At 42.0% G+C, this 17,365-nt stretch overlaps 2 protein-coding genes across 2 annotated transcripts in view; one reads left to right on the plus strand and one right to left on the minus strand.

Moving 5' to 3' along the window:
• cacna1db (calcium channel, voltage-dependent, L type, alpha 1D subunit, b) overlaps positions 1–4,802 on the plus strand; it is a gene marked incomplete at both ends in the record, with an annotated part of 70,575 nt that extends 65,773 nt beyond the window's left edge. The window contains 8 exon segments of the mRNA XM_080495968.1: positions 380–840; positions 1,711–1,737; positions 1,942–2,082; positions 2,222–2,382; positions 2,763–2,875; positions 3,093–3,227; positions 3,625–3,810; positions 4,497–4,802. Coding sequence (XP_080352094.1) covers positions 380–840; positions 1,711–1,737; positions 1,942–2,082; positions 2,222–2,382; positions 2,763–2,875; positions 3,093–3,227; positions 3,625–3,810; positions 4,497–4,802 — 1,530 coding nt within the window.
• Positions 4,803–10,966: 6,164 nt separating this feature from the next.
• Positions 10,967–16,904, minus strand: chdh (choline dehydrogenase; the record flags this gene model as incomplete). The annotated part of the gene is made up of 10 exons (XM_080496693.1): positions 16,898–16,904; positions 15,326–15,728; positions 14,975–15,205; positions 14,105–14,271; positions 13,548–13,699; positions 13,333–13,462; positions 12,632–12,766; positions 12,394–12,536; positions 11,471–11,573; positions 10,967–11,385 (listed from the first exon to the last, which is right to left on the minus strand). The coding sequence occupies exons 2-10, from the start codon at positions 15,700–15,702 to the stop codon at positions 10,967–10,969; spliced, it is 1,857 nt and encodes a 618-aa protein (XP_080352819.1). The 5' UTR covers positions 15,703–15,728; positions 16,898–16,904.
• Positions 16,905–17,365: the final 461 nt, after the last annotated feature.

The raw sequence follows: 17,365 nt of genomic DNA on the forward strand, positions 1-17,365 counted from the left end.
TTCTGTGTACAGTAAAGATGTACAAGCATTTTTTGTTTTTTTAATATATTCTTTAAATATCTGCATCAGGTGCACTACCTGAAAATAGAATATACTGCATATTGCATATTTATTAGTGTTATTTAAAATTAATTCACTTGATAGGCTTTTTTGAGATAAATGTTTAATTGTTGTTGAGGCCTTCATTCATAGAGTAGAACACAAAAATTTGAAAATCAATGTTATGGTACCATTTTTAGCGGGACCAATGTTGTCGATGACCCTGAAATCTGATTTTTTTCCCCTTAAAGTTGAGATGACTAAAGTTACTATTTCACAAAATGTAATTTTCAATGCCATTGTGTCTCGGCTCACACTGGTTTCTGGGGTCCTTCTGCAGCGTAACGGCGGCCTTTTTGGAAATCATGTCAACCACGTGAGCGAGGAACAGCAGGGCTCCTCCCACCCCACCACCGCCACACAGCGCCCCCTGCAGATCCTGCCCTTCTCCTGTAGTGCCTCCGTCGAACCGTCACAGATCAGCCGGAGAGCCAGCAGCAACGACGGAGAAGGAGAGACGGAGATGAACTCCTCGCCCATCCAGTATAATCATCATCATCATCTTCACGCCTCTCATCCCTATAATCACCCTCACTGCAACTCCACTTGTCTTCAGTCGCCAATACCCTCAAATGCCAACCTCAACAACGCCAACGTGCCCTCGCTTCTCTCCATGACCGTTGGGAGGCAGCAGAAGTGTTTGTTAAGGCGCAGTCGCCCATCCTCCATCAAGAATGGTTCGTCAACGGCCGCTAACAGTAAAAGAGGGCCGGACAGGCCCAGGAAGTCCCAGTCCTTAAGGTCAGCCGACAGACCGCTTGTAGCGGCTCCATGAATCTGAATCAGCTCCTTGTTACTGCTGCTGTCATTTGTGTGGGGAGAGGTGGTGACTTCTCCACCCATACAGGAGATTCTCCTCTCCGCAACTGTTCACTGATATGACTAAAGAGTCCAGACACGCTGCTCTCGTCACAGTTACACACAAACAACATGAGTTCATGATTTTGGCGATGAAACTATTGAACGCATTTCAGTGAAATATAGGTCATTTCATCAAAACTCTAAATTAGCCGTATTCACTATACAATCTTAGAAATAGTTCCACAAAATACATAATGAGTGTTTATTGTAATTATTTTGTATAGCATAATGAGAATCAAGAGACAAGTTCATGTTTTTTTCTTGATACACTGCTCTTAAAAGTACCCAGCATGCACTGCTTCCTTGTTCTGTATGTATCAGCATTGTATTTTCTTCCTCCTCCTGTTTATACATAACATCACCCGATAAATTCCAAATATTTTTTTATTTGACGTGGTTCATATATCCACAACACATTTTAATACCTTAATTCACAACACACTTTTTTTCCCCTGTGGTTTTTGGAGGTATTTTCTCTCACAGTTTAGTAAAAAGCTTGTGAATTTTCTGTATAGTCTTGTATTTAAATTTAGAAACAACACTGCTATACTCTAGAGACTATGCTGACAGATTGTCATGATGAAACATTTACTTTCCAGCTACTGTGAAGCATTTTAATTGAATCCTTTTGTGTTTTACGATTGCATGGCCCCACTCTTCCCACTTCTCTCCTGCTCTTCTCTACAAAAAAAACAAAAAAAAACCCTACCTGTCTCACTGAACCATCTCCTCGCCCTCTTCCTGAAGCAGGACACGCTACTATGAGGCCTATATTAGGTACGTGCATGATGTCCCTGCTGAGCAGCGTCTCACAATCAGCCCCACAATGTCTCATATCAAAGATCTGGAAAAAAGAAGCTTCTTGCCTGCTCACAGCATCCCTGTTTACATTTCTGTTAAACCATTTCCACATTGAAAAATCAGTTGTATGTAATCAATGTAGTGATATGATAATGTCTCTTTTGCTTGCTTCCATGTCAGGTCAGAAAGCGGCGGGGGACTTTACCCCACCATCCGTCGAGAGGAGCGGGGGGGTGTGGACAGCGACGACGACCGAGGTTCAGGGGAGTACTACAGCGGGGAAGAGTTCCATGAAGACGACATCATGCTAACAAAGGACAGGTACAAAGACAATTAATCCCATCTGAACGTGATGAGATTATGCTCTTTCTGTGTCCAAGACAATTTTTCTGTCATCTCATGTTAATAGCGTTGAATGCACGGTCACTTTGATTTTTTTTGCGTTATTTTTCTTTCACAGGTTGCCCAGCAAGGACTGCCAACATGAAGCCGAGGCAGATTTTGACCTTGAACTCTCCAGGGGTGAGCACCAGTCTGAAAGTTACTGTGACGACGACCAACAGCCCATCTGCCAGGACAGCAGGCGGTCGCCCAGAAGATGGTTCTTACCCTCACCTCAAGGTGAGCTGCACGTTTCCTTTTTTGATTAGAGACTCCCCGATGGAAACAAAGTGTGTGACAGCATGTGAGATTTTTTCCCCAATCGATAATCCCACTTCTTTCTACAGTGGGTGCAAATTTGAGCCTGTGTTTTTCTTTCTGGAGGTTTCATGTTATCAGTGTATAATCATGGGGTTTCATGCCATAGTTCAGAAACATGAGTTTCAAAGTGAAGCGGTGACTCTTAATCGTCCAGAGGATTGAAGGGTTTGGGTTAGTGGATAGGAAAATGTAATAGAGATGATAAAGGTTCCAGCTGTGAGACAAAAGCATAAAGTTGATTCAGTAGGTGCATAATGGCTTTTTGAAATGAGTGGTTTTCTTTTCTTGTCTCTTCTCAGCCTCCAACAGACCCACATTCAATTTTGAGTGTCTTCGCAGAAGAAGCAGTCAAGATGAGTCTCCTCCTTCTCCGTCATGCACAGCTCTTCCACTACACCTGGTGCAGCAGCAGGTACACACACACACACACACACACACACACACACACACACACACACACACACACACACACACACACACACACACACACACACACACACACACACACACACACACACACACACACACACACACACACACACACACACACACACACACACACACACACACACACACACACACACACACACACACACAGAATGTCACCTACTGTGTCGACTCTCTCTCAGGTGATGGCGGTGGCCGGTCTCGATGCCAGCAGACTTCATCGACTGTCTCCAACAAGGTCGCTGCGCTCCTGGGCCACGCCTCCCGCCTCACCCATCACCCGGGACTGTTCCCCCTGCTACACTCCGCTTATACAGGTCTCTCCTCTGTGACACAGAAACGCACAGTTCCTTTAGAAAAAACAATCTTGCAATGATAATTAACTTAATTTCAACAAAACAGCGCAATAGTTGACGATGCGAAACTTTAGTAATGATACAAGTGAGTTGAAGCTCTCAGACTTTATTCACCGCATGTTATCACGCTGTTGTAAAATATTCTCGTCCTCTACAATGCAGAAGCAGAAGAAACTTTTCCACTTTTAAGGCAATAATAATGCTTTATGTTGGCAGAACTTGTAGTTCACACGATCTCTTCCAGTCCCATTATCTGTATTTTACTGTATGAAATTCTCTCAGTAAAAGTGAGGATTTGTAATATAAATTGATTAAGATATCCCAATATCTGATCCATGCAAACTCCTTCTGCACTCAGGTGGACTGGCGCAGCTCGGGCAGCGTGTGCAGCCTCCCCGGAGCAGTGAAGAGGAGCTCGTGGTATACAGATCACCTGGACGGGCCTCCCAGCCGCAGCCAGTCTCCGTCACGTCTGCAGTTACCTGCAGAGAGCTGCTCACACTTCCTTCAAAAGAGAGGCAGTGCCAGCAGCTTAGTGGAAGCTGTAAGTTGAAGTTAGGCTGATTAATTTAGGATGCCGGGCTTCTTTTGATAGGATTTTCTTGCGACTGTCATTATCATTTATCATGTCATGATAATCACATGCCCATCATGAATGCACAAGTACAAAAGCATCTTTCCAGATGCTTTTGTACTTGTGTTGTGTGTTTGCCCTGATATCTGGTGTGTCGAGTTTGCTTGAAAAACAAATTCAGTCGAAGTGTGTACAAAGTTCAGACCATCTCTAAATGGATGAAACACAAGTGAGTTCCAAGCGTATGAAATGTATTTGATTAACAGAATGATCATCTCTGGTGGATGAATCCTGCCACTGTCACTGTGGTGATGCCTTTTTACATTTTGTAAGCTGTTATCGAGTTCATGATAAAAAGACCAACACAATAAACAGACTGTTGCATTTAACCCAACACTAAAGCATTGCTGAGCAGCTTTCCAGCTTGTCTTATGCTTAATTTCTTTTAGTTTAGTGGAAAAAAAATGTGCAAATGTAAACTGAATTGGACTTCTGCGCATAGGAAGTCATTCTGTTTTGTTTCCCACTTTGTTCTGGTCTGGAAAAAACATACCAAAAGAGTGACACGGCTGCAAAAATCAGCTATGCACACCGGCTAACTCAACACTGTTTGTGTTCATCTTTTGGATTTCATAATATTCTGTTGTTATGTACAGGTGCTGATATCCGAGGGTCTGGGGAAATACGCCCGGGACCCCAAGTTTGTGTCGGCGACAAAGCAGGAGATCGCAGACGCTTGCGAGATGACCATTGACGAAATGGAAAGCGCTGCCAGTAACCTGCTGAATGGGAGCATGGGTAACGGCAACACTGGGGAGACGGGCAGCGCCAGCTCGAACTCGCACATTGACACGCATCTTAGAGACAATAGCATCCGTGACTACAGCGACGAGGAGCCGTACGTGGCCGTGAAGTGCGAGGAGGACCTAACAGATGAGATGATATGCATCACGTCGCTATAGCAGCGGCTGACACTGGATTCTATCTAGGTTTTTTTCAATTAAACGTTCACTACTGTGGCAGTGACAGTAGGGGGGGGGGGGGGGTCTGTTTAGTGGCATCCTGCAACAGAGACAAAACATAAAACATGGGTGGAAAAGAGAACAAAGTGCCTTGTTTTCTCTTTGTGTGAGTGGAGAACAGAAAAGATGTGTGTTGAAATCAAGATAAAATCAGTAAATTTAAAAAAAAAACCAAAAAACTGTGTTAAGCAAGCAGCCTGCCAGCTGGTTTGTCGCTTTGCAGGAATTCAAGATCCAATCTGGCAATTGTGGTCTTTTTTTTCTTCGATGTTCAGAGCTTGGTTTCAGGTATGAGGGTGTTTGCATCTGCACGATAGAGTTTGAACAAGGTTGGGGCATGTTGAACTCGAGAACTGGAAGCAAATCCCCAAAATCTCTTGGGTTTTCTTGATATAAAGAAGCAGTTAAATCAAACTGTGCTGCCAACAAAGTGTATTTCAGAAGCATATCACATTCACATAAATTACCAAGACATGTTTTTTTTTTTAAAAAGCTGATCGGTGACTAGAATTGGCTGTCGATGTTTGTCTGTCCTCTGACGGTCAGCTGGGACATGACGAGGGTTGCAGGGAGCCGGATCCAATCCCTGCCAAAAATGCTTACTTGCTAACCATGTGTTGTAGACATAAACAACTAGGGGAAAACCACTGCCGTTCTTTTGCAGCCCTTGAGGTAATTTACAAAAATGAAAATGCACGGAAAAACGTCAGTATACCATATTACGTCACCACAAAATATCAATTGCGTTTGTTTAAGATAATGTAAAGCCATCCACACCCTGTAGCACACCAACAAGCAGCTTTTTGAAGAATATCTCAGGCCAAACAAACCCCACAGGACTGGACAGATTTCACAAGAAAGAACGAGGAGTTTGTGTTGCATTTTGTGCACCACATGGCATTGCAATGGAAGAAACAACATTGTCACAGTAAATTAAAATGGGAACCTTTATTTGTAGTAGAGTGAAAGAGTTTTGTCTGTGTTTGGGACACTGTGCAGGGTTTAGTAAGCGTCCTGGGATTGACAGGCTGACGGTGACCCACCAGCAATGAGATTTGAACTTTGACCCTCCAGTCAAAAAAACACCTCTTAAAAAAAAAAAAACACTGAATCATCATTTTAATACATAAAAATGGAGTGATTACCATATACTTTTGTACGTTCCTGCATTGTATTGATTCCTCATCATTTATTTGAATTATAGTAAAAAAACAAAACATTTTGTGGCATTTGCTTTTCCTCCTCAGTGTCTGATGCAAACACTCAGCGACAGGCCAGCCAACATTACAAACATGGACGTGTGAGCTGACCCCGGCCATCCAACGTCCCAGCCTCCCTGTACTCAGCTGAATTTTGTGTATATATAATGTGTGATTTTAACCTTTTTATTGGCCAGATTGACAGAAGTTACAGTTTCACTGCTGTGATTCAACCAACTCAGAAAAAAAACAAACAAACAAAAAAACAGCTTGATATGATTATAGGAATCTATATGTTTTTTATGTTGGTAGTTTAGTTCAGCTCCTCACAATCAGGCCGCTCTAGAGCCTCCACTGGTCCGTTTGAATGAAGCTGCTCTGGGTTCAGGTTCAGGTTCTAGATTTCAGGGCTCGACACTGCTCGTTTCTGTTTTTTTTTTTTTAACTTGAAAAAGAAAAAAAATCACATATCAAAGGAGAAAAAGACTTTGTCCTCAGGCATATCCTCCTGTCTCACGTGCATGCTGATACACACCGAAAGCCATTCACATCCACATCAGTGCGAAAGTTACGCAACATGCACCCACTGAAATCACACTGATGATGCAATACTCAATTCTTCACGATTTGATCTCTTTGAAATGATGAATACAGTTTGGCACAGAAAAACAACAGCAGCACCAGTGTGGCCCACTTCTCTCGTTACTTCAAACTGAAGAATTGAACCACCTGAAATGACTGCGTGAACGACTTCCGTACAGGATCCTCTGTTTGACTTCTATTCCACCAACCTGACAGCTATAAATCTTCCAGGCCTCCTCTCCTTCTCGCGTGTCTTTCAATGGCTTCAAATTTCTCTGGAACGGCACAGAGTCAGTTTCATGATGAGTCAGATGAAGGCCAAAGATACCAAGACGTTCAGGACAGGGAGGCTTCTCTTCAACACCCGCCCAGCCAATGTGCCAAAGGGTGGATACAATATATAAACTCCTAATAATTATGACAATTATTTTCAACCAGCAGGATAAAACACATCAAGCAAATGTATTTCAGTTTGTGAAACATTTCTGTAACTTCCCCCTGTTTCCATCTTAACGTTGCCAGTGTCTGTGGGCATCCAGCAATGAAAAACTTTCACTTGCTGGTTGTTTGGCATCGGCAGGCTTTTTTTTTCTTGAAAATGAGTTGAGTGTTTCTGCCTGCAACTGTTACATGTGTTACAGTTTTGTACTTAGTTTGTCTACATGACCCTTTCGTTTGCATTTTGTTCTAAAAATGTGTTTTTAATGGAAGGATTAGCCGTACCCTGCAAAAAGCCCCTCCATCAGACACATTCTGATGTATGAAGTGTGTTCCTGGAAGTTCACTGCCTTCATTTATTGGTGTTTTTTGAATTCCATTATATCCCTGTTACACATCTGCTTCAACACATCTATCACATCTGCGTCACTGCTGTGAAATCTTGTTTCCAGTTCCTTGATTTAGAAATTTTAATGTCGGGGTTTCAAGGGCTTCTTCAAATCTAAAACCAAAACACAAATTGTTATTCAGGATGTGTTGGATTTGTACATTTGTAGTTTAGAGTAAAATCACACTGTTATGAGTGTACCAACACAAATAATTTATTTGCCAGTGAGATATGAGCTGCCTCCTTTGTTTCGGTTCAAATGGACTATAAATGCAGCAATTTCTACCGACCAGTTGAAAAGTTTTTAATGGTTAAGAAAGGTTATAGTAACAACTCATAATCATGCAATACAGGTCTGTCAGGGAAGCTGTGGAAAATGCTGCTTTACGCAAAAAAAAAAACGTGTGAAACATTTGTGCCCCGGAATCCTCAGTCCTGACTGGGTGGTGGTAGAGAATCAAAACCAAATCTTACAAAGGTTGATTTGTTTTTGCAGCTGAGAACATATTTCAAAGGGAGTTCAGAACTTAAGAAGCCTCATTAAACATAAACTGCAAGCAGAGATTTCTTCATCTCCTGCATGTATCAAATCATAAACTTCTCATAACCTCTCAGATATACTTGTTCCAGTTGTAATAATCCTTGGCCAACCATACAAATGTGCGTCAGTTAGTTGGAAATGTTGCACACGTGTTTGTAAAGCTAGTGATTGATCTGCAAGCATTTTTTACTGTTTTGGAGCAATTCAATGATTTTTCTGCCAACGGTACAAACCACAAGCCCAAAGACGCACAAAGATTCTCTCTCACATCAACATTTCCGACGTTCAGATGTTTATCAACAGAGAGACCCAGAACAGGAAGCTTTGTCGTGCAACACAGCTTTATTTTTTTTGTACTGTTCCACTGCTTTACAAAAATGTATAAAATCTGTACAGCGTTTGTAAAAAAAGTAAGAGATGATCTTACAGACTTCTGTTTTGTACCCATTTGTTGTATGGAACTTTAAAACAATAGCTGGATTGACTTTGTAGCAGAAGTAAGAGTACCTTCTAGATTTTGTACCAATGGAAACGAAACTCTTGTTTTGTACATTTGGATTTTTGCCTGATGAGACAATAAACCTGTTGACTTTTGTAATGACAACTGAATAAAGTGACGAGGACAAGGTCAGGACGGCTCGTTCGCAATCAATACGAGATGAAAGCACTCGGTCCCTTTTTATTGTATCATGTAAACAATTTTTTTGTCACAGAAATTAAACTTCACAGCACAGTGCCAAGCTCAATAAAACATTATATTATTCAATTAATGCTACATTAAAAAAAAAAGAAAAACCTTGACGTCAGTAATTTCTGGCTGGATCACACTGAAACATGTTCAATTCATTCACTGCATATATTGCAACCAACACAATCAGCTTAAAGGCAACAATGGTGTAATACGTACAAATTTAACTTTCTGTAAACATTAAAAAAATATATCACACTGACGACTTCTTAAGTCAACATGAAGAATGAGAGTCTTAAAAACATTTCACATGGATCAATACAATGTGGCAATTAGGTTGGAACTTATGTAAACGTTACATTTTAAGGGTTTAATAGGTAAATGTGATTTCATAACACAACAGGGAGCAAGACAAACATTTAAAACACAATCAATTAAAAATATTAGTAATGGTACAAGTCATACCTCTATTATATATTGTGTTGTAGTGAACAAACTTGGATGAAACATTTGTGGCTCTCACAATCATCAGAATCGATAATCGCTAAATTTTAAGGTAGAATTGTTCTGTAAATCATTTGTGTCCTTCATAGATGAGTTTCCAGTCCAAAGATATGAACGGTAGTGTTATTGCCATTCATATCAGTAATATTTAAGGCTGCATAGTGGTGTAGTGGATAGTACTTGTTTCATAACTCTGAATTGCACGTCGGCGTGGACGCGAGTGTGCGACTGTCTGATTTGTGTCTTGATGATCTTCACCCGCAGTCAGCTGCGACAAGGATAGATGGTAGTTGTATTTATAGCCATTTTAAACGGTTAATGCATCTGTCAAGTCCTTCAGTCAACTAAAAAAACCCCCCCCAAAAAACTGCTGCCGACCAGAAACAAGACTGCCGTTTGTTCGGCTGACCATAGAAATACTGAAGAAAAACTGTTAGTCGTGCAAAACGGAGAATAAAGAACCGTGTTCTGTTCTAATGAAGAGTGAACGCAGTTTTAACATGTCAAAAAGGTTTGTGTTTCTTTCCTAAAGATAAGAAAAGATAATTCTTAGAAATGAATGACAACGAATTACCAGGTTTCTTTAGAAAGAGACGCTGGCGGGGCTTTCTCTTTCCATTGAACTTTTTTTTATAGATAAATATTGACGCACTTTGAATTTGACGGTAGCAACACGTCTGAACAATGTTGTAACAGAAACAGCCGGAGGAGCATTTGACAAATTATTGAGTTCACTGCCAAAATGTTAGACGACTGCAGAAAAAAGAAGCATTTCATGCGCTGACTTTCCACAAATATACAAAGTACAAACAGAGATATCCAATGGTAAACTTGACCCTGTCCAAACCGTTTCAAGAGACGTTGCTACTGAACTTCAAAATGTGCTAATATTTGTCGCTGAAAAAGATTTCAACATCGAATATGTTGTTTACGTTGTTTTGGGAATAAAATGTGGGTTTGTGAGAATTTTTGAAGAGAATTATAAAGCATTGTTTTCTATTTTTAAGTACATTTAAAGGCAATGTACCAACGTTTTGGGACTTGGAATTGTATGCAGGTGATTTTTGGGAAATCTACAAATTACTGTGTAAAAGTAGAACAATGAAACTAGAAAGAAAAAAACAGTTTACTGTAAAAAGTGACCCGCTCTGAGGTCGTATTCAGTCTTCAGTAAAGAAATTGTCTCATCGTTTTCTTTGTCCAATCTCAAAATAGTGAAAGTATTTTTCCACTAAACTATTTGCAAGTTGAGGCGAATGTCTATTTCCCTTTAATGTGCGTGACATGCAGCCAAATCTTTCGTTGCTCTTGTTGTGGCTAAATTCTCTGAAAAAAGCAGGCTGAGAAATGTTTAACAATGCAGCTTCATCAAGGTTAAAAGACAGAAAGTACTACCAACACATGTGAAATAATTATTATTGTGTATTTTGATATTGAATAATTTTTGGGACCTGGTGTGGTTTAGGAAAAAAAGATGCTTTGATGTTTTATAACATTGGGTGTAAACATTTTTTTTCAAAGTTACAAAGTCTGCAAATTAGTGATTAGTGATCATGATTTGGATCAAGTGGAAACTTGCAATAAGAGGGCAGTCAGGGGACTGATTATTATAAATCTGAGTGTTAAAAACTACAGAAAGACATTCATGGCCATGAATTAAGATTAGAGGTGGTCGATTATTTTCTAACCAGAGAAGCAGCAAACTTTTCACTTTTGCTTCATAACTCACTGTGGTCAGACTTCACTTGTTTCCCTTCATCTGGCTTATCTCTGCGTTTCAAGCGTCGGGGGCTGGTACACGGGAACGCCGGAGTCCACCAGAGGAGGCCGACCTCTGATGATGTCCGCAGCCTTCTCGGCCATCATGATGGTTGGGGCGTTCAGGTTGCCGCTGACGACGCTGGGCATGATGGAGGCGTCGACCACGCGCAGCCGCTCCAGCCCCAGCACGCGAGCGCTCGAGTCCACGACGGCCGTGGGGTCGGAGGGCGAGCCCATCTTGCAGGTGCAGGACGGGTGGTACGCGCTGTCGGCCTTCTGGCGGACGAAAGCGTCGATGTCGGCGTCGGATTGGGCCTGAGGGCCGGGCTGGACTTCAGCGCCGCGGAACGGGTCAAAGGCCTTCTGGGCGAAGATCTCTCTGGAGAGCTTCACAGCCTGCCTGAACTCCCACACGTCGATCTCTGACGGGACATGAGGGGAATGAAAGCTACTGTTACACACTGCTGGGTGAGGCAGGAAGGTATTTCTTCAGTGAGCGCAGATTACCGGTGGAGAGGTAGTTTGGCTGGAGGATTGGATGGTCGAGAGGATTCGCGCTCTTGAGCTTCAGCCAGCCGACACTGGTGCTTCTCATCGGTCCAACATGAACCTGCAACAACAATCCATCTTTATTCCAACCTGAGCCGATATACACAGGACTATATGAGAAAATATACACAGCAGATAGAATCTATCGATCCTCGTAATCAATGATACTTGGTATATATACAAGTCGTCGACTGTGATTGAAGGAGGTCTGGATATAGTACATTTGTTCTATTTGCAATCAATTTGTACTAATTGACAACTAATTTCTCCTGCAAATTCATTCTAAGCTTATTCAAATTCTTTTACAATTCACTATTCTTATTGTTTTCACTGCTATTGTTTAGTTCTATCTGTTGTAATGACTATTTAATGTGAAGAAATTCAAAAAGTGATATACAAATATTGGTTAGAATTATTCTATTAATGTTCACTATGTAATCAGTATTATATGTTTGTATCTGCTACATTCAGTAACTCAAACGCTACAACTATTACACCTTGCGTGACCCTGTGACTATTTATTGACACACGACGCTTCTCTTTTATGACCATGTTGAGCCACGATAAAGTATAAAGTGAGACTGTTACAGCGAAGTAATAAAATCCCAACCCTGCAGGATATTTATCCTTCCTCTGATGTCTGAGTTATTCCCCCCCCCCCCCCCCCCACGAAATCATACATGCAGTTCTGCAAATACTCGTCTGGCAAATGTGCATTCCGTGATGTCCTTATCGGGCTTTGTAGGAATAATTGAGTAGTGATTATAAACTGGATTTCTCAGTTGTCCCTTGGCAATCCTTTGATTTCCACGTCACAGAACAATTATAAGGAACTGACATCATCCTTCACAATAAAATTCCAACCATCAGCTCAAGAGTACCTGATAAGCCTCGATCTTCGATGGAACTCGTCCGTGGTCGATGACTTGCGAGGGCAGGAAGTGAAACTGGATATCAGGATGGGTGACGTGAGGCCGGCTGCGGATGAACCCTCCGCTCTCCAAGTGGGCCGTAGCCCCATAACCTGGAACGCCGGCGGCAAGTCAGACCAGACCTGGATGTTCAGGTGGACTGTTTATACAAGCGAGATGTCGCGCACACGTGGTTTTCTGTGCTGACCTGTGAACATGGCGAGCCACTCCAGGCCAATCTTGATCATGTGGAAGGGTTTCTGGGCCTTGTACAGGGTGATGGGCTTCGTGCACTGCTGCTGCACGTACAGCTCCAAGTGGTCCTGCAGGTTCTGACCAACACCTGAGAGACCACAGCGAGAGAGATAAGAGTCAAAACCGCTCGAGCGGTAAACGGTGAAAAGAAAAAAAAAAGCAATGATCCAATTAACAGTGAGTTCAGCATCATTAACTTTGCAAAAACGGATTCATTTGGAACAGAAGTCTGCAACTTTTAGAAACAAGACGTTTTGTCCAATACATTTTATTCATCTGGAGCCACAAAACATGTTTGACCTTTAAAATGAGGATTACACAGCTCATAGACTGGCTGTAAAAACAAAAAACGCATTTAAAATGAAAGCTATGGAATTTCGGAACAAGTTAGAACATTATTTTTAAACGTTTCAGCTACGTTTAGTGGTTTTTACGTTCACAAATGGATTTAACTGTTTGTTATTTAAGCTGCTTTAATTATTTTTTGCTAGTTTTTAACCCTTTTTATCCAATGTCATAGTTTAATCTGTTTTATTAATTCCAATAATTTCACTTGTTTTAACGATTTGCCCTGTTTAAGTCCTTTTGAAAAAGATACAAATCTGTAACGCGCACGCACACACACACACACACACACACACACGCACGCAGCACCTGGTAGGTGTTGCGTCACAGGGATGTCGTGCTGCTTCAGGTCGTCTGCGTCTCCCACCCCGGACAGCATGAGAAGTTGAGGGGAGTTAATTGCCCCTCCGCTCAGTATCACCTCTTTTTCTGCAAAGACCTGAACACAAACCCAAGAAACTTTGAGTCGGTGAATCTTGAAGAAAATCACAATTTTTTTTGTTTTTTAAACAGAATCTTTTTACCTTTTTCTTTTGTCCATTCTGTGTGTACTCAACCCCCACAGCACGGCTGCCCTCAAACAGTATCTTGGTGGTCAGGCAGTGAACTTCTGCCTGGAGATTGGGTCGACTCAGAGCAGGTCTCAGGTAGGCGCTGGCGGTGCTCCACCTCTGTCCTGCACAGAGGGTTTTTTTTTTGCAAGGAGTACTGCTTAACTCTCTCTATTATTGGTCAGCTTCTCACAGCAACACCCGGCAAGAGGTGCGAGTTTACCACAGACTGCACACCTGAGTGAATTTACACGACTTTGTCTTGTGTAATTTGTTTTCATGTTCTTATGCACTGGATCGGGCAATTGAATGTTTTTTCTCTTGGTCCTCCCACAGTCCAAAAACATGCATTTGCGTTTAGTCAACGACATGTGATAGTATTTCTGCGTTTTCCCTGTGACAGACTGGGAAACAGGCGCCGTAGCCATGACCCTGAGTTGGATAAAGTGGTATAAAATGTTAATGTCTGTGCTTGAGCATCAAAAACTTCTGAATCAATTATAATTGTAGCTGTTCTTTGTTTTCCAAACCTTTCCTAATAGTCATGTCCATCCATCCCAGGCCTTCCTGCTGGTGTCCGTTCATGTCATCAGTGAAGGGATACCCCGCCTGCTGCCCCGCCTCGATAAACGCAGTGTGAAGTGGATGATTTGTCTTCCCTCTGGAAACATGTAGAGGTCCGCTACCACCTCGATACCTACGATACAGACACAGATAACAGCAGTTCCACTTTCAGTGAACTTGAGGTTAGAGAAGCGCACTTGAGATCGGAGGTTTGCAGGTTTGAATCCCACTGACAGGTCACTATTGTGGATCCTTGAGCAACACCCCTCAACCCTCCAACGTGTTGTTAAGGTTTATTATGAATAGTTAAACTACTGAGACGTTATGTCCCCATATGCAGCAATAAAGGAGACATAAGTGAGCATCTGGAGGCCTATAAGTGGTTGCTTAAGAATTAAGCAATTGTGTCTTTTATGCACTTATTATGAAAATCTTGTGACCAAAAAATAATAATGTGTTGTGAAACCCTGGAAATCCTCTCTGTGCTTTAGCTGTTATACATATATATATATATAATATCAGTATGAACACATTTTTGGATATCACTCAATTGCAACTTTAACTTTGATTTTAGCACAAAAACAACATATTGTATTAATTTAAGAATACTTTGATTTAACAGCACAGGATACGACTGTAACATTAGTTTTGTGTGATTAAGCTCTATTACCATCAATAACAACTCAAAACAAATGCACATTTTCTAATCTAATGGTGTGTTATACACAGAATGTGTATTACATAATAACAGATCGAGAAATTTTAAACATACAATTTTGACACCTACTTTTTAAATTTGTAATTTCTAAAGGTTTACATTCATTTTCTTCAGCTACCTGTTTTCTCCCAGCTCGTGACACTGAGCTTTTCTGAAGTAGGGCAGACAGTGATCGTAATCCCAGCCCTCAGCGCCTTCCCTCTGCCAGCGGTTGTAATCCTCAGCATGCCCGCGGATATACACCATGGCATTGAGCGAAGACGACCCTCCCCACACACGACCCCTTGGCCAGTACATCACCCGGTTGTTCATGTTGGCCTGAGGTAAAGTGTGGTAGTACCAGTTGACCCTGAGGAGAGACGTCACCATGATGGCACAAGCAGAACAATGTGTCATTTTTAAGGAACTGGTATGGAAAGAAGATGTGGTAGAAATGATGAAAAACATATTTCAAGAGAAACTATCGCACTTGTCATCACAGAGGTTGTAGATCAGGGCGGCTGGCATGTGGATCTTCCATGTGAGGCGTTTGCTGCCCAGCCACAGGTCCTTCGGCCCGGCCTCCAGCAGCAGCACCGACTCATGGGCGTCCTCAGAGAGGCGGTTGGCAAGTACGCAGCCCGCTGAGCCCGCGCCCACAATAACATAGCTGTAGGACGCCGTTTTGCTATCAGGTGAAGCGTTCCGATGTGAGGCACTGAAGCATTTGAGGAGACTGGAGGAGGAGGGGGAACCGAAAAAGAGAAACTTTCTGGAACAGAAGTGTCCGTCTTTTGCCATGAATTTCCCCCGAGTCCATGCCAGAGCTTGACGGGCTCCAGTTTGGCAGAGCATGGCCGCAGACATCCTTTTAGAAAAGTTGTTCTTCGTCCCTGGGTGAGACATCAACAAAGATTAATAAAAAGAGAAAACTTTAACTACATTGTCCTTTGTGAGTGAGTCAGTATTTTAAAACTGGCAGCCAGTACAAAGAATACGATTTATCGCTCTAATCATTTGGGAAGTTTGTAGCAAGTAAGAGTTCGGTGCTCTTGAAGTATCTCAGGATGATTGGGGGGCGAAAATATATAGTTAAAAGTGAAAACGAGGCGTGTACTCTCCAGATGTGAATGCAACTTGAAAGTCTGACAAATTTCTAAGTGAGCAACAAGTTAATAAATAACTATGTTGCTGTGATATTTGCCATGTTTTGTTCTCATAGTTTATGTCTGGTTAGAAGCAGTTGCTAAAGATTAGATTGCATTGCACTGATAAGACTGCTGCGGGAACTGCTTGAGCCTGACAAGACCAAATATCCATGCTGAGTCAGCGTCACACTCAAAAAACAAAAAAACTACATAATATGCGAGATTGATTTGGAGTGTGTGTATGTGTTAACTGAACTATAACCTGCCAGGCCCACTTAGATTTCCATCCACAGTGAGAACAGTTCACAGGAAATGAGAAAGTGCAAACTTGTTGTCCTGCTCCCAGTACAGAAAGTATCTAGGTCAGCCCAGTTGTTTATTATCAATTCACTCAATTATGCAACGCATAAGCAATAAATCTGCAATGCAAATAAAAAGTGTTTAACATCCTTCAAACAGACAGAAACTATCAGGGGATGTGCTCGTTTTTTGGGGGGGTTTTTTAATCGTTTTTTCCTGCATCGCATGTTTTACACTTCCACCAAACACCCAGTCCTTATGGTCAACAGGTCAAACTGCGTCTGTTGACTCGTTCCTGCTTCGCTTCAAGCACTTTGTGGCTTCAAACGAGCCCGAAGACTCGGCCCACCATCGCTAAAGGGCTTCAGCTGACGGGGCTGCAGAGACATTAGTCGGGTGTTTGTTGAGGTTTGTGATTATTTGGGAGCTAACGAGTGGTTAGACGACTTTATTAAAACTTGCAAGACCCCCCCCCCAAAAAAAAACAAAAAAAACAAAACTAAACTAAAGTCAATCAACAACGAGACCGAGTGGAGCTCGAGCGCTTTGATCCCAAACACGTGAAGATGCACGGTAACGTGTTGCATTGAGCGTCAGAATAACTGCTGCCTTACCTCTACTTTTGCTCTGTATCGCTGATCCTGAAGAGCTGAGCCGAGCCTGCCTGGGGCTGCAGACCTGAGGGGGCGTGGCCTGGGCGCGAGCGGTGGGAGGAGCCTGTGAAGGGGACGTGACCTGAGCGTTCACTTTTTAACGGTGAGAGAGTGCGACCGAGTTCATTCATCAGGCAACTGCACAACGCTGCTCTGTTTACGTTTTTTTTATGCATTTATTTCTGTGTTTTTTTCCATCCTGTTGCTGGACGCTCGTTTTATAATGCGGGGAGTTCTGATCTTTTTGTGGTCGGTCCTTTCTCATGTGGCATCAGAGGAAATTGTAAGTTTCTATCTATCTATCTATCTATCTATCTGTCTATCTATCTGTCTATCTATCTATAATTTTAGGTTTTTATTTCATTTTATGTTTATATAAAACACCTGTAAATACTTTTCCTCTGATATTGATTATTCATGAACCACTAG

This window comes from Blennius ocellaris, assembly GCF_963422515.1.
Source record: "Blennius ocellaris genome assembly, chromosome: 5".
In the NCBI taxonomy this organism is placed as follows: Eukaryota; Metazoa; Chordata; class Actinopteri; order Blenniiformes; family Blenniidae; genus Blennius; species Blennius ocellaris.